The sequence below is a fragment of the Tupaia chinensis genome, unplaced genomic scaffold (assembly GCF_000334495.1).
Source record: "Tupaia chinensis unplaced genomic scaffold, TupChi_1.0 Scaffold000316_1, whole genome shotgun sequence".
NCBI classification, from domain to species: domain Eukaryota; kingdom Metazoa; phylum Chordata; class Mammalia; order Scandentia; family Tupaiidae; genus Tupaia; species Tupaia belangeri.
The window spans coordinates 7,896,859-7,913,424 of record NW_006159809.1 but is presented as its reverse complement, the minus strand read 5'-3'; the positions used below and the strand labels follow the sequence as shown (position 1 = coordinate 7,913,424).

General features: G+C 42.6%; 2 protein-coding genes and 1 pseudogene across 6 annotated transcripts in view; all 3 read right to left on the bottom strand.

Annotated features, from left to right (window-relative positions):
- CUNH2orf42 (chromosome unknown C2orf42 homolog) overlaps window positions 1-281 on the bottom strand; it is a 79,982-nt gene extending 79,701 nt beyond the window's left edge. Inside the window, exon 1 of one of the 2 annotated variants that reach the window (XM_006151277.3) lies at window positions 159-281. The gene's annotated coding sequence lies outside the window, so the exon portion shown is untranslated. The other variant, XM_006151278.2, reaches the window with a different exon arrangement.
- Window positions 282-2,136: 1,855 nt separating this feature from the next.
- On the bottom strand, window positions 2,137-8,685 carry LOC102493389 (heterogeneous nuclear ribonucleoprotein A3-like; annotated as a pseudogene).
- A 1,843-nt stretch (window positions 8,686-10,528) lies between these two features.
- TIA1 (TIA1 cytotoxic granule associated RNA binding protein) overlaps window positions 10,529-16,566 on the bottom strand; it is a 51,760-nt gene continuing 45,722 nt past the window's right edge. For all 4 annotated transcript variants that reach the window (XM_006151275.3, XM_027772978.1, XM_027772979.1 and 1 more), the window contains one exon: window positions 10,529-11,064. In XM_006151275.3, the coding sequence (XP_006151337.1) occupies window positions 10,938-11,064 (127 nt within the window). In that variant the 3' untranslated portion in view covers window positions 10,529-10,937. The remainder of the gene's footprint in view (window positions 11,065-16,566) is intronic.

Sequence of the window (16,566 nt, the reverse complement as noted above, 5' to 3'; positions counted from 1 at the left end):
CCCCCCCGCCCCAGCCGCTCACTTCCGGTGCTCGGCAGGCTCCCGCTGAAGCATCCCTTGGCCAGTACCCGGCTCCTGGGACTCGCGGTCCGCCGGGACCCCCGGCTCTGCGCCCGGCCCGGCCGCCACCCCGGTGATCTCTCAGCACGGCCCCTTACCTGCCTCGCGCCCCCCTGCGGGCGCCAGGGCCCTTGCTGACGACCGCCCTCGCCTCTTCTCTCTTCGCCTGCCGCGGCCTTTTACAAACGCGGCACCACTGTTCGCTGTAACGGCAGTCGTTATTGGTCAGGGCCGCCCACGCGCGGGAGGTGCCCGCCCACCTCAGCTCGCGGGGTCTGCTGGAAGTTGTAGTCTCCTCCTCCCGGAGACCGCGGAGACTTGCCGACAGCGTTCTACACAAACCTGCGCTGACCCACGGCGTTAAGGCGCAGGTTCTTCCCTATAGCAAAGTCAAAAGAAAGAACAGAACGAATTAAAGAAGAAAATAAGGCAAATGATCTCTCCCAGGATTGGGGCTCCGACCATTGGTCCCAAACCGTGTGATCTCAAACCATGTGATCAGCCATGTGAAATCCAGCTGCTTTAACCCCCACACCACTGGGGTGTGTGTTCTTGGTGGTAGGAGACTTCTAAGTGAGCCTACTCTTATGGAAAAGCCAGTTAAGATCCAGGGCTGGTCGTGATTACTTCCGCTCTGCAGAGTCCTATTTCTGAGTTCCACTGGTAATGTCAAAATCGCCTGAGATAGTCTACATTATTAGCAGATGTTGGCTGCAATTTAGCATTTCTTAGGTCTTGCCCGCCAAAGTATTCACTGTTTGTTTCCTGTTTGTTGATGACAAACAATATTCTCCATTAACTACACTATGACTTTTTTTTTTTTTTTTTGAGAGGTTTTTGCTATAGGGTGCATGTGCTCTCCAGAAAGACAGAGACAGAGACAGAAAGCGAGAAGTCCCCCTCTGGGGGGGTGGCCACGCCACAATCCCTTCTTCACTCCCCTCAGGATCTTGGGCAGGCAAATACATGCACCCAGCCTGAGTTTAAGTCACTGGTCTGGGAATCAGACTGCCGACAACGACGTGGGAGTCCTGCAACATAGCCATTAGGTCTATTGCTGGTCCTACATTATGACATATTACTTGAACAGTATCTATCTAAATGGATAAAGTTTTATCTAATTTATCCATTTATTTTACTTGACCAGAAAGAGACAGAATGAGAAAGAGAGAGGGAAAGTAAGAAAGCAAGCCACCAGGCCTGGGACCAAACCACCGTGTGCCACAAGGGAGTCCAGCACCCTTAATCACTGGGCCACTTGCTGGCCCTGTTTTCTATCATATTGACCCAAAATCAGCTTCCTGTGTATCCTCGTTCTGGTCCTTGAAGTCCCACAGAATAAATCTAAATGCTCATTGTTCATGACTCAAGACAGCTCCCAAGAGCATCCTGTTTCAAGGTGAGTCCTCTGTGTACTGGAAAATCCTGGGATAAGATTTTCTACACCTCTGGCTTGAGTCCAACTACTTCTTAGAGATGGCACTGTGGGCAGGTTGCTTAACACTGAGAAACCTTAGTCTTTTCAACTCTACAGAAATGATACTTTCCAGGATAAAGTTTGTAATATTGTTTCTTTTTTAAAAGAATCATTTAATTTTATTTATCACCATCCTTCTTCATTTTGCTACAGGGCATGTGAGCTTAACAGAGGGGGGGGGGGGGGGGGACAGGTCTGTGATTTGAACCACATTTGACCATGTGGAAGTCCAGTAACTTAACCACCATGCCACTTCTGGTCCCTGTAATACAGTTTCTCTTTTTTCTTTTTATTAAATCAACGTGTACTCTAGTTTTATCTTTTTTTTTTTTTTTTAGGTTTTTGTTTTTGCTATAGGGCTCGTGCGCTTGCCAGACAGACAGAGACAGAGAGACAGAAAGTGAGAAATCACCTCCCAGGGGGGATGGTCACGTCGCAATCCCTTCTCCTCCATTCTCCTCTCAGGATCCTGGGCACGCACGCACACGAGCCTGGCGTGAGAGGGTTTCCTCTTTAAGCAATAGTAACTTTTCTGACTATGGATCATCGTTCCTCCTCTAATGCATTTGGGACGACTGTCTCAAAGTAACCTGCAGCTCTCCTGACAACTCCTCACTTTCTCTCCTGCTAAGAACTGTAGCCCTTTTCTGCTGTTTTTAGACCCTCCTGCTACCATATCCACCACTTCTACCACCAGATCCATTACCACCACCATAGGGACTGCCCCCTTTCATGGGTCCATAATTTGATGGCTGGTGTCCACTGTAACTTCCCAAATTAGTATAGTTCCCACCACCACTGTAGTCACCACCGCCCAAATTTCCTCCTTCATTGTAACCATCACACCCTCCACCACCGCCACCATGTCCACCACCTTGGTTTCCATATCCTGGTCCACCACCACCATAGCCACCTCTACTACTATAACCAGGACCACCGCCATAGTTGTCACCATCACCTCCAAATCCATTATCTCCACCATCACCTCCTCTGCCGCCACCACCTCCACCACCGCAGCCTCCTCTTCCACCAAAGTTTCCACCACAACCAAAATTACCTCCACCATCTCCAATGTTTCCTCCACGACCCATAAAGTTGCCAGATCCACTTCCATGACCTCTTTCTGATCCAGCAGACCACATCTCTTGTTTAGAAAGGGCCTTTTTCACTTCACAATTATGCCCATTAATAGTGTGGTATTTCTGAACAATTTTTTTCAATTGTATCATGACCATCAAGTGTTACCAAAGCAAATCCTCTCTTTTTCCCACTCTGTCGATCTTCCATAACTTCTATGGTTTCAATCTCACCAAACTTTTTAAAGTAGCTCTCAGATTACATTCTTCTGTATCTTGTTTAATACCACCAACAGAAATTCTCTTCACTGGTAGACGAGCACCAGGCTTTACAGAGCCCTCTCTAGAAACAGCTCTATGGTGGCACTACACACCCATCAACTTTGTGTGGCCCAGCACACATGGCTGCCTCCCCTCTTCAACACGAGACTAAGTCACGAAACCAAAGCCCCTGGAATGTTCGGTTTGGGGTCTCACTACCACACAGCCTCTGAGTATGCCCCATTTCTCAGAATGCTCTCTTAAACTATCATCTATAGTTTCAAAGCTCAGACCGCCAATAAGCAGTTTTCTCAACTGCTTCATTTCCTTCGGATCACGACCTCCCCTGCTACCCGCCTCTCCCGGGATGGCAGTGGCTGCCAGAGTTGGGCTGGGAGAGACTGGGCAGCAGTTTTACCTCCGTTTTGAGACCGGACTTGCTTCTTCCAACTCAAGTTCAATAGAAACCTGTTACTTTCAAAGATAAATGCTACATTCTTTTCAGCAACTTACTTTTTTTTTTTTAAGAGTTATTTATTTTATTTATTCATTCATTTATTTTATTTGATGAAAGAAAGTGAGGAAGCAAGCAACCAGGTCTAGGACTCAAACCGTGGTTGGCCATGTGGGAGTGTCCAGCGCCTTCACCACGCCACCTGCTGGCTCCCATCAGCAACTTGTTTTCTTTTTACTTCATAGAATATACCATCATTATATTTTTTTTATTTCATTTTTAAAAAATTTGCTATAGAGGGACCAGCAGTTAGCGTAATGGCTATGTCGCTAGACTCCCATGTAGTCGACCTCGGTTCGCGTCCCAGACCCGGTGGCTTAAAACTCACGCCAGGTGCGTGTGCGTGCATGTCCAAGATCCCAAGAGGAGAATGGAGAAGGGATTGCGGTGTGGCCATCCCCCTGGGGGGTGATTTCTCGCTTTCTGTCTCTCTGTCTCTCTCTGTCTTGTCTGGCGAGTGCCCTATAGCAAAAACCTCTCCAAAAAAAATTTGCTATAGAGTACATGTCTCGCTGGAAAGTCAGACAGAGAAAGTGAGAAATCCTCCCCACCCCCAGGGATGGTCACATAGTAACCCCTTCTCTACTCTTCCCTTGGGATCTTGGGCATGTACACACAGGTGCCCTGTGTGATTTTCATTTATTTATTTATTTATTTATTTATTTATTTTCACTATAGGGCACATGCGCTGGCCAGACAGAGACATAGAGACAGAAAGCGAGAAATCACCCCCCAGGGGGGATGGTCCCGCTGCAATCCCTTCTCCTCCATTCTCCTCTGGGGATCTTGGGCACGCACGCACACGCGCCCAGCGTGAGTTTTAAGCCACCGGTTCCGAGACGCGAACCACGGTCGACTAAGTTGGAGTCCAGCGACATAGCCATTACGCTAACTGCTGGTTCCCTTTATTTTATTTTTTAAACGTTATTCATTCATTTATTTTTAATTTGACCAGAGAGAGAAAGAGAAAGTGAAAAAGCAAGCCGCCAGGTCCAGGACTCGAACCATTGTTGGCCACGTGGGAGGGTCCAGCACCTTAACCACCATGCCCTGGTCCTGCCCTGCATAATTTTCAACTGCTGGGTCTGGGACTCAAATTGTGGAATCAGCTGAACCTTAACCTCCATGCCACTCTCTGGCTCCTATGTTGAGTATTCTAAATTTGGTGTCCTAAAATTTCATGGTGGTATATGTCTTTTTTTTTTTTTTTTTTTTTTTTATTTTTTTTTTTTCTTTTTTTTTTTTTTTTGTCGTAGGGCATGTATGCTTGAGGGGTAGAGAGAAAGTACAAAGTCAACTCCCACGGGATGGCAATCCCTTCTCACTCCTCCTCTCAGGATTTTGGGGATGCACCGCCATGTGCCCAGCAAGATTTTCAAACCACCAGGTTTGGGACTCAAACTGCAGTTGGCCATGCTGTAATGCTGCACACCACCTGCTGTCCCTGCCGAAGTTCTTTTTCAATCTTGAAACCCATTCTTCAGGGAAAATTGCTTGCCTTTTATTTTTACTTTTTTTTTTAAAGATTTTTGCCATAGGGTGCACCCGAGACAGAGACAGAAAGCAAATCACCACAGTGGTGATGCGCCACAATCCCTTCTCTGTTATCCTCTTGGGATTTTGGGCATATATGCACACATGCCTGACATGGGTTTTAAGCCGCTGGGTCTGAAACTCAAACCGCAATTGAACATGTAAGAGTCTAGTGCCTTAGGACCAGCAATTGGCGTAATGGCTATGTCACTGGACTCCCACATAGTCGACCGCGGATCGAGTCCCGGACCCAGTGGTTTAAACTCATGTTGGACGCGTGTGCATGCATGCTTAAGATCCTGAGCCAATCCCCCTGGAGGGTCATTTCTTGCTTTCCCTATCTCTCTTTGGTGAATGCACCCGCCTTTTAGTTGAATTACCATCAGAATAACTTCATCCTCCAACCTTAGAGGCTATAGTATAATTACTGGTCATCCTGGCAAAAAATCTCTTCTCTGAAGCCAGTGCTGCAGACAACTTGTTTGAATGAAGCAAAAAATAATTTTAAAAGAATTATTTTATTTAACTTTATTTACTTAATTTGACCAGAGCGGGAGAGAGAGAAAGTCACTAGGTCTGGGACTCGAACCTTGGTTGGCCATGTGGGATTCCAGCACCCACAACCACCATACCATCTGCTGGCCCCTAAATAAACCAAAATTTCTAGTAACTGAACGATACTAGAAGAAAAGACATTCTACTGTCGGTATCTGTAGGTCTCACGTTTGACTAATCCCTCACTATTATGTCCATATGAATTAAGATTCCCAAGTGAGGGACCAGCAGTTAGCATAATGGCTATGTCACTGGACTCCCACGTAGTCAACCACGGTTTGAGTCCCGGACCCGGTGACTTAAACTCATGCTGGGCGCGTGTGTGTGCGTGCCCAAGATCCTGAGAAAATGGAGAAGGGATTGCGGCGTGGCCATCCCCACTGGGGGGTGATTTCTCGCTTTCTGTCTCTCTGTCTCTGTCTGGTGAGCGCACGCGCCCTATAGCAAAAACCTCTCAAAAAACCTCAAAAAAAAAAAAAAAAGATTCCCAAGTGAAGAAAGAATATCTTTTTTTTTTTGAGAGAGAGATTTTTGGTATAGGGTGTGTGTGCTTGCCAGAGAAACACGGAAAGACAGAAAGTAAGAAATCACCCCCCAGGGAAGATGGCCGGCCACAACACAATCCCTTCACCTCCAGTCTCCTCTTGGGATTTTGGGCACACACACATGTGCCTGGCATGAGTTTTAAGCTGCTGGGTCTGGGACTCAAACGTGATCAACTATGTGGGAGTTCAGCAACTTAACCATTATGCCATCTGCTGGTCCCAGAATATCCTTAAAAAACCCCAAAAAACTGCTATAGGGCATGCACACTGGTAGGAAAGAGGGGGGGAGAGAGAGAGGGAAGGAAAGTGACAAAGCATTCCCCCCCCCTTAGGAGAGTGGCTGAGGCACAATTCCTTCTTTCTCCTCTTGTGATTTTAGGAGTGTGCACACACACATGTCCAGTGTGATTTTGAAGCCACCTGGTCCAGGACTTAAACTGTGCAGTCAACTACGTGGGATCCAGGCTGCCTTAACCATCGTGCCACTAGCTAGCCCAAAAATACTCCTATTCAGTTGAGACACTCCACACATTTTATTAAAGCTCTTAAATTAAAATTGTTTGAGATATGTTCTTCAAATTTTTAAAAGGAATTATTTTATTTATTATTTCCCAATTTGACCAGAGAGAGACAGTGAGAAAAAGCAAGCAAGCAAGCAAGCAAGCCACCAGGTCTAGGACTCGAACCATAGTTGGCCACTTGGGAGTCTAGCTCCTTTAGCCACCATGCCACCACCTGGTCCCCGTTCTTCAAATTTTGAACACAAAAGTCAAAATGCAGCAATCAGGGGGCCAATAGGTGGTGCAATGGTCAACTGCAGTTTGAGTTACAGACTCGGTGGTTTGAAAATCACACCAGGTGTGTGCACACGTGTGTGTGTGTATACGCAAAATCCCAGAAGAATGGAGAAGGGAATGCAATATGGCCTCCCACTGGGGGGTGATTTCTCATTTTTCATTTCACTGTCTTTCTCTGGTGAGCACACACACCCTTTGGCAAAATCCTAATAAAAATTAAAAAATAATCCAGTGATTCGAATAAAATGTAATGGTCCCTTAGAAAGAAATGATAGTTCTTGCAACCAGCAGTTAGCGTAATGGCTATGTCGCTGGACTCCCATGTAGTTAACCGCGGTTCGCATCCTGACCCGTGGCTTAAAACTCACGCTGGACATGTATGCTTGTGTGCCCAAGAGGAGAACGGAGGAGAAGGGATTGTGGTGTGGCCATCCGCCCTGGGGGGTGATTTCTCGCTTTCTGTCTCTGTCTGGTGAGTGCACGCACCCTATAGCAAAAACTTCTCCAAAAAAAAAAAAAGAAAGAAATGATAGTTCTCAGAAATCATCAACCTCTCATTTAAAAGATTAAAAAACAGTTTCCTAGAAATATATTTTTTCTATTACACTATAACCTCAGGAACACCTGTAGCAATTAGTATACCAAACTACCTTTACAAATGTAATCAAGTCTTTACCAACTGCCTTCTCAAATGGAATGGAACACTTCAACACTTCACATATATATAAAAGAAAAATGAGCAAACACAGGAACAAAACTGGAGAATAAAAACTAGAATATAAAACTTATTTTCAAATGGAGATAATATAGGGCCAGCCTGGTGGTGCAGTGGTTAAGGTAGCTTGATTCCATGTGGCTTACTGTGTGGTTCAAGTCCTGGACTGAGTCCTGGAAAATGTGCCAGACATGTTTGTATGCATGCCCAAAATCATGAGAGGAAAATGGAGAAGGGAATGAAGCATGACCATTGGCCTTGGGGGTGATTTCTCACTGTTGTTCTCTCCCCCTATGGGGATAGTACATGTGCACTACAGCTAACTTTAAAAAAACAGAAAAGGGAGATAACATCGACAAAGAAATGGACACATTGGGAACAAGCAGTCAGCGTAATGGCTATGTCGCTGGACTCCCACGTAGTCGACCGCAGTTTGCGTCCCAGACCTGGTGGCTTAAAACTCACGCCGGGTGCGTGTGCGTGCGTGCCCAAGATCCTGAGAGGAGAATGGAGGAGAGGGGATTGCGGCGTGACCATCCACCCTGGGGGGTGATTTCTCGCTTTCTGTCTCTCTGTCTCTCTCTGTCTGTCTGGCGAGAGCACGCGCCCTATAGCGAAAACCTCTCCAAAAAAAAAAAAAAGAAATGGACACATTCATTTCATAATTAGTTTGATTTGCGGAATGCCAATTCTTTGTGGTATTAATCAGTAACCCAATGGAAACAATGATTTCTGGAATAAGATTAAAAAAAAAAAAAAAACCTAAACAAATGTCTAAGTGATTGTTACTAGACCAAAAAGAAAAAAAGAAAAATCTCACACACAATAATCACTGCAAGAAGATCCCAGAGGTTATAGAAAACATAAAGGAACTTTAATATCCAAACAGTCAGGGTAAAGAATACTGGATTGTTGACTCATTAAATGTGAATCACTTAGGTTCTTTACAGTACCAGAAAATAAAACCTGAATGCATATTACAGAGAATGAAACCATTTTTAAAACTTGTATTTCCTTACCTGATACTAATAGCATTATGATTTTTAGACTAAAAAAATCTTTTAAGTGATTGGTTTGAACACTAAGAATAAAATTTAAAACAAATTTAGCAATGTTCCTGAAATGTGAATTTGTTCAGTAGTTACCTTTCATCACGAGTACTGATAATTTCTCCTCAAAAAGTAGTTAATGTACATTTTAAGATTGTGCAATAAGAAAATATACTGGCTAACAAAAACTGTTACTACTTGAGATAGTAAAAGTGAAAGAAAATCTTATGCTGTTGTTTAATTATGTATGCCCAAATAATTTACCCTGCAGTCCATGAGATATACAGGAAATAAAAGTTTTCAATAAGAGAAAAATGAGGGTCCTAAAATAGAAACATAAACCAAAACAATCTAAAATAGCTTCCTGATAGTTGATTATTTCATTTAAGCTGCTTTTGGTTGCATGCCCTGATGTGTAGAAGTTAACAAGGAAATACAATTTCCAAGTATTTAAAAAATTTACTCATCTTCCATAAAGTAACTTTTTAATGTATCAACACTTAAAAATACACAGTGACTTAATGAAACATCAGTACAACTGCATAGAATTGAGCTCCAGAAAATTACACACTTATGAGCTGTCTTTCCTGGGCTCTGGTTTACAACAGTATTGGCTTAGCGACCAGCTTAGAGTCATTTGCTCCTACCTGGAAGATACAGGCCGGGAAACTCTAAAATTTCACAGGCCTTTTCTATTCCTAAATAAAATGTTGAGAGCTCTCTGAAGGTCTTAAAAACCACCAACCACCAAATATGTACACTGGGGACCCTTCTTCTCTGAAACTCAAGGAAGAAGGTTTGTGACCTTCACAGAAAACAAAACAAAACAAATCTCCCGTAACTCTTCTAAGAAACTCTGAAATGTACTAGAAATTTCAAAACTAGAACAATGCCATCAAAGATTAAATCTCTTAATGCTCGGAGCCACCCCAAAATAACAAAATTGGGAACTCCAGGAAAACAGGTACCAAAAGAAACCAAATAATGATTGCACTGAGGATTCTCTTCTTTGAAGGCTGTTTAAGGAGGTAGGATTTTAAGGTTTTTGTCTATCTTTTGGCCTCTGAACATTTAAAAAATGCTTTGCCCGGCTGGTCCTTTAGGCTAATTTTGGAGTTCACAAAAACTCCAAAGCCTGACATAAGTATATTCTACAGTTTCACAGCTATCATTTGTACATATTAAAATTAAGTTGATTTACTCTTCTTGAGTAAATGTAACTAGAAAACAGCAAATTAATATATTCCTTTACATACAACTTTGTGTCTCAAAATTCTTGAAAAACAAGAGCAGATGACTTTGTATTCAAAGACTACCAAAGTGTGTATTTGATATTCACATGCAAACAACTCAAAATCTTATAAACCTCATGTCACCTCTGCATGATGCCTTTAAGAAGGAAATGACATACAAAGTTTGTTAACTGTGCAAAATATTAAATTGCTAAAACATTTTACATAATGAAATAATACATGTAAATGTAGAAGTTGACACATGAAATTAACATGGCATAAGAACTTATCACATTTCAGAGATTTTCTTTAGTAACAAGTTTTTGTTTCTAGAGTTCCTGGTACACAGCAAAGTTTATCACAGAAGATAAAAATCCTTTTAAACAAATCCAACAGTGAGTTCTTGAGGCACCTTCTCATATAAAACACAAGATGAATGCAATTAATCCATCTGAAAAAAGTTTTCAGTTGAAGTGAACATCATCTCTTTTACCCATTTATTTTACAGAACTTTAATAAGGCAAGACAAATTTGTGAAAAATGTAGATACAAAATGATGTAAACTAATAATTTATATTTAAAAACCCCAAAGTGATAACAGTGGAGATGGGACAGCTCACACAATGCCTATTTTTTTTAAACCTAGAACAGAATTGTGCACGAGGTGAAGATTACAAAGATCTTCTATTCTCTGCACACTTTTGGTTTCTCTCCTTTTTTTTTTTTTTTTACATCTTTATATTACATGTTTTAAATCATATCAGGAATGCAAACTAGAACTGCACACTACTTTACTGGAAAAAAGTTCAACACTGTGCAATTTTCTGCCTCTTAATTTTTAAAAAGTGGCAGCAATCCCTGCATTTGTATTTGAAACAAGGATCTGAGAAACTTTATCAAAAAAGGTAATGAAGGCAAAAATTGGCAGACATCCAGCATCTTGTTTCTTTTTAAAACAATGTGGATGATAAGTAATTTCATGATTAAAAAAATGAATCTTTTTAAATAAATACATTGTATCTGACATTTGCACTGACTGATTTGATAAATCTTTAAGTAAACAACGGCTTTACTACACTCCCTGTAGCCTCAAGCCACTGGCTTTAGATTCTGGACTCCTTTGTCACTGGGTTTCATACCCCGCCACTCGATACCCTGCAGGCTGGTTAGGCAACATGCCGCCATTCTGCCCTTGAGGTGGCTGCACTCCATAGTTTGGTCCCATCCACGGTGCGGAAGACTGTGTCTGACTGGTAGAGAATGTGAGAGAAGCAGAGGGGAGGGAGAATCCAGTGATTAAAACAAAGTGATGCCGACAACAAATAACACACACAATGGAAATAAAAAACATACTTAAAAAAAGAATTATTTATTTAATTTATTTATTCATGCATTTATTTTCATTCTGACCGAGAGACACAGAGAGAAAGAGGGAAAGTGAGGAAGCAAGCAAGCAGGTCCAGGACTTGAACCATGGTCAACCATGTGGGAATGTCTAGTGCCTTAACCATCACGTCACCAGCTGGCCCCATTAAAAAAAAAATTGCCAGAGGGCACGTGCACTTGCTGGAGGTAGGGGGAGAGTAAGAAAGCACCTCCCACTGGGAAATGGTCATGGAATCCTTTCTCCTCCATGTCTCTATCCTTAGGACTTTGGGCATGCAGGCATGCACATACACATGGCCAGCATATTTTTCAAGCTATTGTGTTCAGGACTCAAACTGAGCAGTCAACAATGTGCGACCCAGCCACCTTAACCACCATGCCACCAGCTGGCCTGAAACATACTATTTCTTAAACCCAAATATAAGATTAAACTATTATGCCAAGGAAAGCGAAGGCAAAAGTAAAAGTTTTTTCTCTTAAAAACAAAAGGATCCCCATATATTTAATTTTATAGAAATTACAACTAAGGGAACCAGCAGATGATGTAATGGTCACGTTGTTGGACTTTCACATGGCCAACCACAGTTCAAATCCAGGACCTGGTGGCTTCAACCTCAAGCTGGGCGTGTGTACGTGCATGTCCAAGATTCCAAGAAGAGAATAGAGGAAGGACTGCAGCATGGCCATTACCCCTTGGGGGTGATTTCTCACTTTCAGTCTATCACTCTCTTTCTGCCAAGTGCACACATCCTATAGCAAAAAATCTTGGGGGAGGGAGGGAAAGAAATGAAATTACAACTAAGAAAATACCATTAATCTACAAATATGTGTCTCCTTTAATTCAGAAAACCTCATCTCCTATCTAAGAAAGGCAAACTACCCATCTCCATCTGGGCTGCATTTATGTAGAGCAAGCCAAGACCTGAAAATATCATGTTTGTTCTTATAAGAACAAGCATTTAGGACCAGGAGGTGATGTGGAGGTTAAGGTGGCTGAATCCCACCTTAAGGTTAAGGTGGCTGACTGGTTGGTTGGAGTTCTGGACCCACTGGGTTGAAAACATATTGGGGGAAGGGCCAACAGGTGGAGTGGTGGTTAAAGTGTAGGAATTCCACATGGCCGACTGCGGTTCCAGTCCTGGACCTGGTGGCTTGCTTTCTGACTTTCCCTTTCTCTCTCTCCAGTCAAATTAAAAAACCAATAATAACGAATAGAATTATTTAACTTTATTGATTTAAAATTTTAACCAGAGAGGAATAGAGTGTGTGAGAGCAATACACATGTAGCTGACCATGTGAGAGTCCAGTCCAGTGCCCTTAACCACCATACCACCTGCTGGCCCCAGATAAATAATTCTCTAAAAAAAGATTAAAATATATATATGTATGTATGTATATGTTTATATATATGTGTGTTTATATATATGTGTAAATAAATAAATAAATAAATACAAGAATAGTGGATGGCATAATGGTTGTATTATTGACCTTCCCGTTGTTGACCTTGGTTTGAGTCCTAAACCCAGTGGCTTAAAACTCACGCCAGGTGCGTGTGCGTGCGTGCCCAAGATTCCGAGAAGAGAATGGAGGAGAAGGGATCGTGGTGTGGCCATCCCCCCGGGGGGTGATTTCTTCCTTTCCGTCTATCTCTCTCTGTCTCTTCATCAAGCGCAGGCACCCTATAGCAAAAATCTCTCAATAAATAAATAAATAAATAAACAAACAAATAAATAAAAGAAAACATCAGGTGGAAGTGTGTGCATGCCCAAAATTCCAGAAAATGAAACAACTGTGTGGCCATCCCCCTTCGGGGGTGGTTTCTCATTTTATCCAGTGAACACAGGCACCCTACAGTAAAACTAGAAAAAACAAAAACAAAAACAACAAACTAGCATTATATTACTTAAAGAATAAATTAAAATAATTAGCACTTCTAAATTCATAAAGTATTTCAACATTAACCAAATACAAGATTATTTTATAAACTGCCACACATTTTTATTTTCATTCTGTTTTTCAGAAATGTAAGTAAATGACAATTCAGGGTGTATAAAGAAGCTGGCCATGTAACAATGTATGAATAATCTTTCTTGCACAGGAAAAAGCACAATGAAAAACAACTAGCATCAAAATAAGTATAAATCTGGGACCAGTAGATGACATAATGATTATACTGCTGGACTCCCATGTAGTTGATGGTAGTTTGCATCCCAGACCTGGAGATTTAAAACTCATGAGGGGCATGTATGCGTACATGCTCAAAATCCTGAGAGGAGACGGAATTGCAGCGTGACCATCCCCTCTCGGGAGGTGATTTCTCGCTTTCTGTCTGTCTCTGTCTCTTTAGTGAGCGTGTGAACCCTGTAACAAAAATCTCTTTCAATTAAAAAAAAAAGTATGTATCTAAGAATGGTAGCCAGTTCCTGGCTGATCATGGTTTGAATCCCAGCCCTGGTGGCTTTAAAAACACTCTATGTGCATGTGTGCGTGCTCCAAATCCTGATTGGACAAAGGAAGGGAGGAAAAGGATTATAGTGTGACCATGATCCATTAAAATACTCTGTTTTTCTCTGGTGAGCGGAAAAAAAAAATGAAAAGAAAAGAAACTAAGCTAAATGACTTTAGTTGTATGTAAAGTCTAGGAATTATTTTTTTCTTGATTATTTCTAAAATTTGCCAGAGGGCATGTGGATTTGCTAAGAAACAGAGAGAAAGAGGTGTGGGGAGGGAACGAGAAAGAGAGGGAAAGTAAGAAAGTACCCTCTATGGGGAATACGCACGCTGTAATCCCTTCTCTTCTATCTCTTCCTGCTTTCATGTTTTTGGGAGGGAAAGATTTTTGCAACAGGGTGTATACACTCACTGGAGAGACAGACAGAATCACTCCCCTAGAGGACATAGTCATGCTGCAATCCCCTTTTCCTCCATTCTCCTCTTGGGATTTTGGACACACACACATACACCTGGTGTGAGGTTTCTTTCCTTTTTTTTTTTTTTTTAAAAAAAAGAGGTTTTTGCTATGCGGCACGTGTGCTCACCAGAGAGACAGAGATAGACAGAAAGCGAGAAATCACCTCCCGGGGGGATGGCCATGCTGCAATCCCTTCTCCTCCATTCTCTTCTCAGGATCTTGGGCATGCACGCACATATGCCCAGCTTGAGTTTAAGCACAGGTCTGGGACTCAAACTGCGGTTGACTACATGGGAGTCCAGTGATGTAGCCATCATGCCATCTGCTGGTCCCCCTGGCATGAGTTTTAAACTGCCAGGTCTGGGACTTGAACTGTGGTTGACTACATGGGAGTCTAGTAACATAAGCACTATGCCATCTGCTGGTCCTGATGATTTTGAGTACATAAGTACCCAGCGTGTTTCTCAAGCTGCTGGGTCTAGGACCCGAACTGGACAGTCAGCTATGTGGGATATAGCCACCTTAACCACCATACCACTGGCTGGCCTGTTAATAATTATTAAGTTCTTATTTTCTTACTATAAAACTATGTTGACCAATTACCAAGCATTACCCATACTTGTATGACCCTGCTTACACCTGCAGGCAACTAGTTACTGTAAATTTCTTTTCCTTCTCTTTTTTTAGGAGAGATTTTTGGCTATAGGGTTTATGTGCTTGTGGGAGAGACAGAGAGGCAGAAAGTGAGGAATCACCCCCGCCCCCCCGGGGGCCAATGGCCCAATCCTTTTTCTTCTAGTCTCCTCCTAGGATTTTGGGTGGCTAGTATGAGTTATTTTTAAAAGAGGTTTTTTTATTTTTTTTATTTTTTTTTGCTATATGGCTCATTTGCTCGCCAGAGACAGAAAGCAAGTAATAATCCCAGGGGGTATGGCCACAATCCCTTCTCCTCCATTCTCTTCCCTCAATCCTGGGCATGCACATACAAACTCTTGGCATGACTTTTAAACTACCGGGTCTGGGACTCGAACTGTGGTTGACTAGGTGGGAGTCTAGTGATAAAACCATTATGCCATCTGTGGATGCAATCTCTCCTTATTTTGTTTTTAAAACAGGGTTTTGGGGCCAGCAGGTGGCATGATGGTTAAGGCACAGGTCTCCCACCCTGGATTAAATCCCAGACCTGGTGGCTTGTTTTTTCTCTCTCTCTCTCTCTGGTGAGTGTACATGACCTATTGTAAAATTAAATTAAAAAGTTTAAAATTAAAAAAAAAAAAAAATATATATATATATATATAGGTTTTTTTATAATACTTTTGTGTGAACTTTTTGAAGACTCCATGCACACTTACACACACACACGCACAGACACACAACTGGAACCACAGTCAACTACATGGGAGTCCAGAGACATAGCCATTACGCTAACTGCTGGTCCCCAAAATACATATTGTTATAAAAAGATAGTTTGCCATGTTGCTCCCTCCTGCCTCAGTCCCTTGGCTGGGACTACAGGCACCCACCTTGCCTGGCTTGTGTTTTAGATACAGTCTACCTGTGTTGCATAGGCCAGCCTGGAGCTTGAGATCCTCCTGCCGAAAACCCCCCAAGATGTGGGCATTGGAGGCAAATACCACTCCACTCAGCCTTAAGTTTAGACTAGAAATCAAATCTGAGCCACTCTTATGATCCCAGCCTATAGCTCACAGTTTCATAGCAGCATGGGCCACTGTAGTTGGGCCTTCAAATTTTATTTTATTTTATTTATTTAAGTTTTTGAGAGGTCTTTGCTATAGGGTGCATATGCTTGCCAGAAAGACAGAGAGAGACAGAGACAGAAAGTGAGAAATCACCCCCCAGGAGGGATGGCCACTCCATGATCCCTTCTCCTCCGTCCTCCTCTCAGGATCTTGGGCACGCATGCACATGCACCTGGCGTGAGTTTAAGCCCCCAGGTCTGGGACTCGAACTGCAATCGGCTACATGGAAGTCCAGCGACACAGCTACTGAGCCAGCCAACTGCAGGTCCCTAAATTTTATTTTTTTTTGAGGGGCCCAGATAATGGCACAGCAGTAGCACAATACTGAACAATGCTGAATATACATGGAAAGGTCCTAGGTTGGTGTCCCAAGGCTCCCCTATATATGCTGGGCATGTGTGGGTGGCCATGATACATGCTAGCCAATACAGAAGGTGGATCACAGAGCAAAGACCTTATTGTGGATGTCTGTCTTTCTCATAGATTAAATAAATAATTTATTTTTTTCTTTTCCTAGGCCACTTTCATGGCCTGGTAGTTAAGGCAGTTAGATCCCACATGGTTGACCCTGTGGTTCAAGTCCTGGGTCTGGTAGCTTGAGAAACACACTGTGCATATTTGCACTGGTGCCCAAAATCCTGAAAGGAGGGAGAGGTGGAGGAGAAAGGATTGTCATGTGACCATTCCCCATGGTA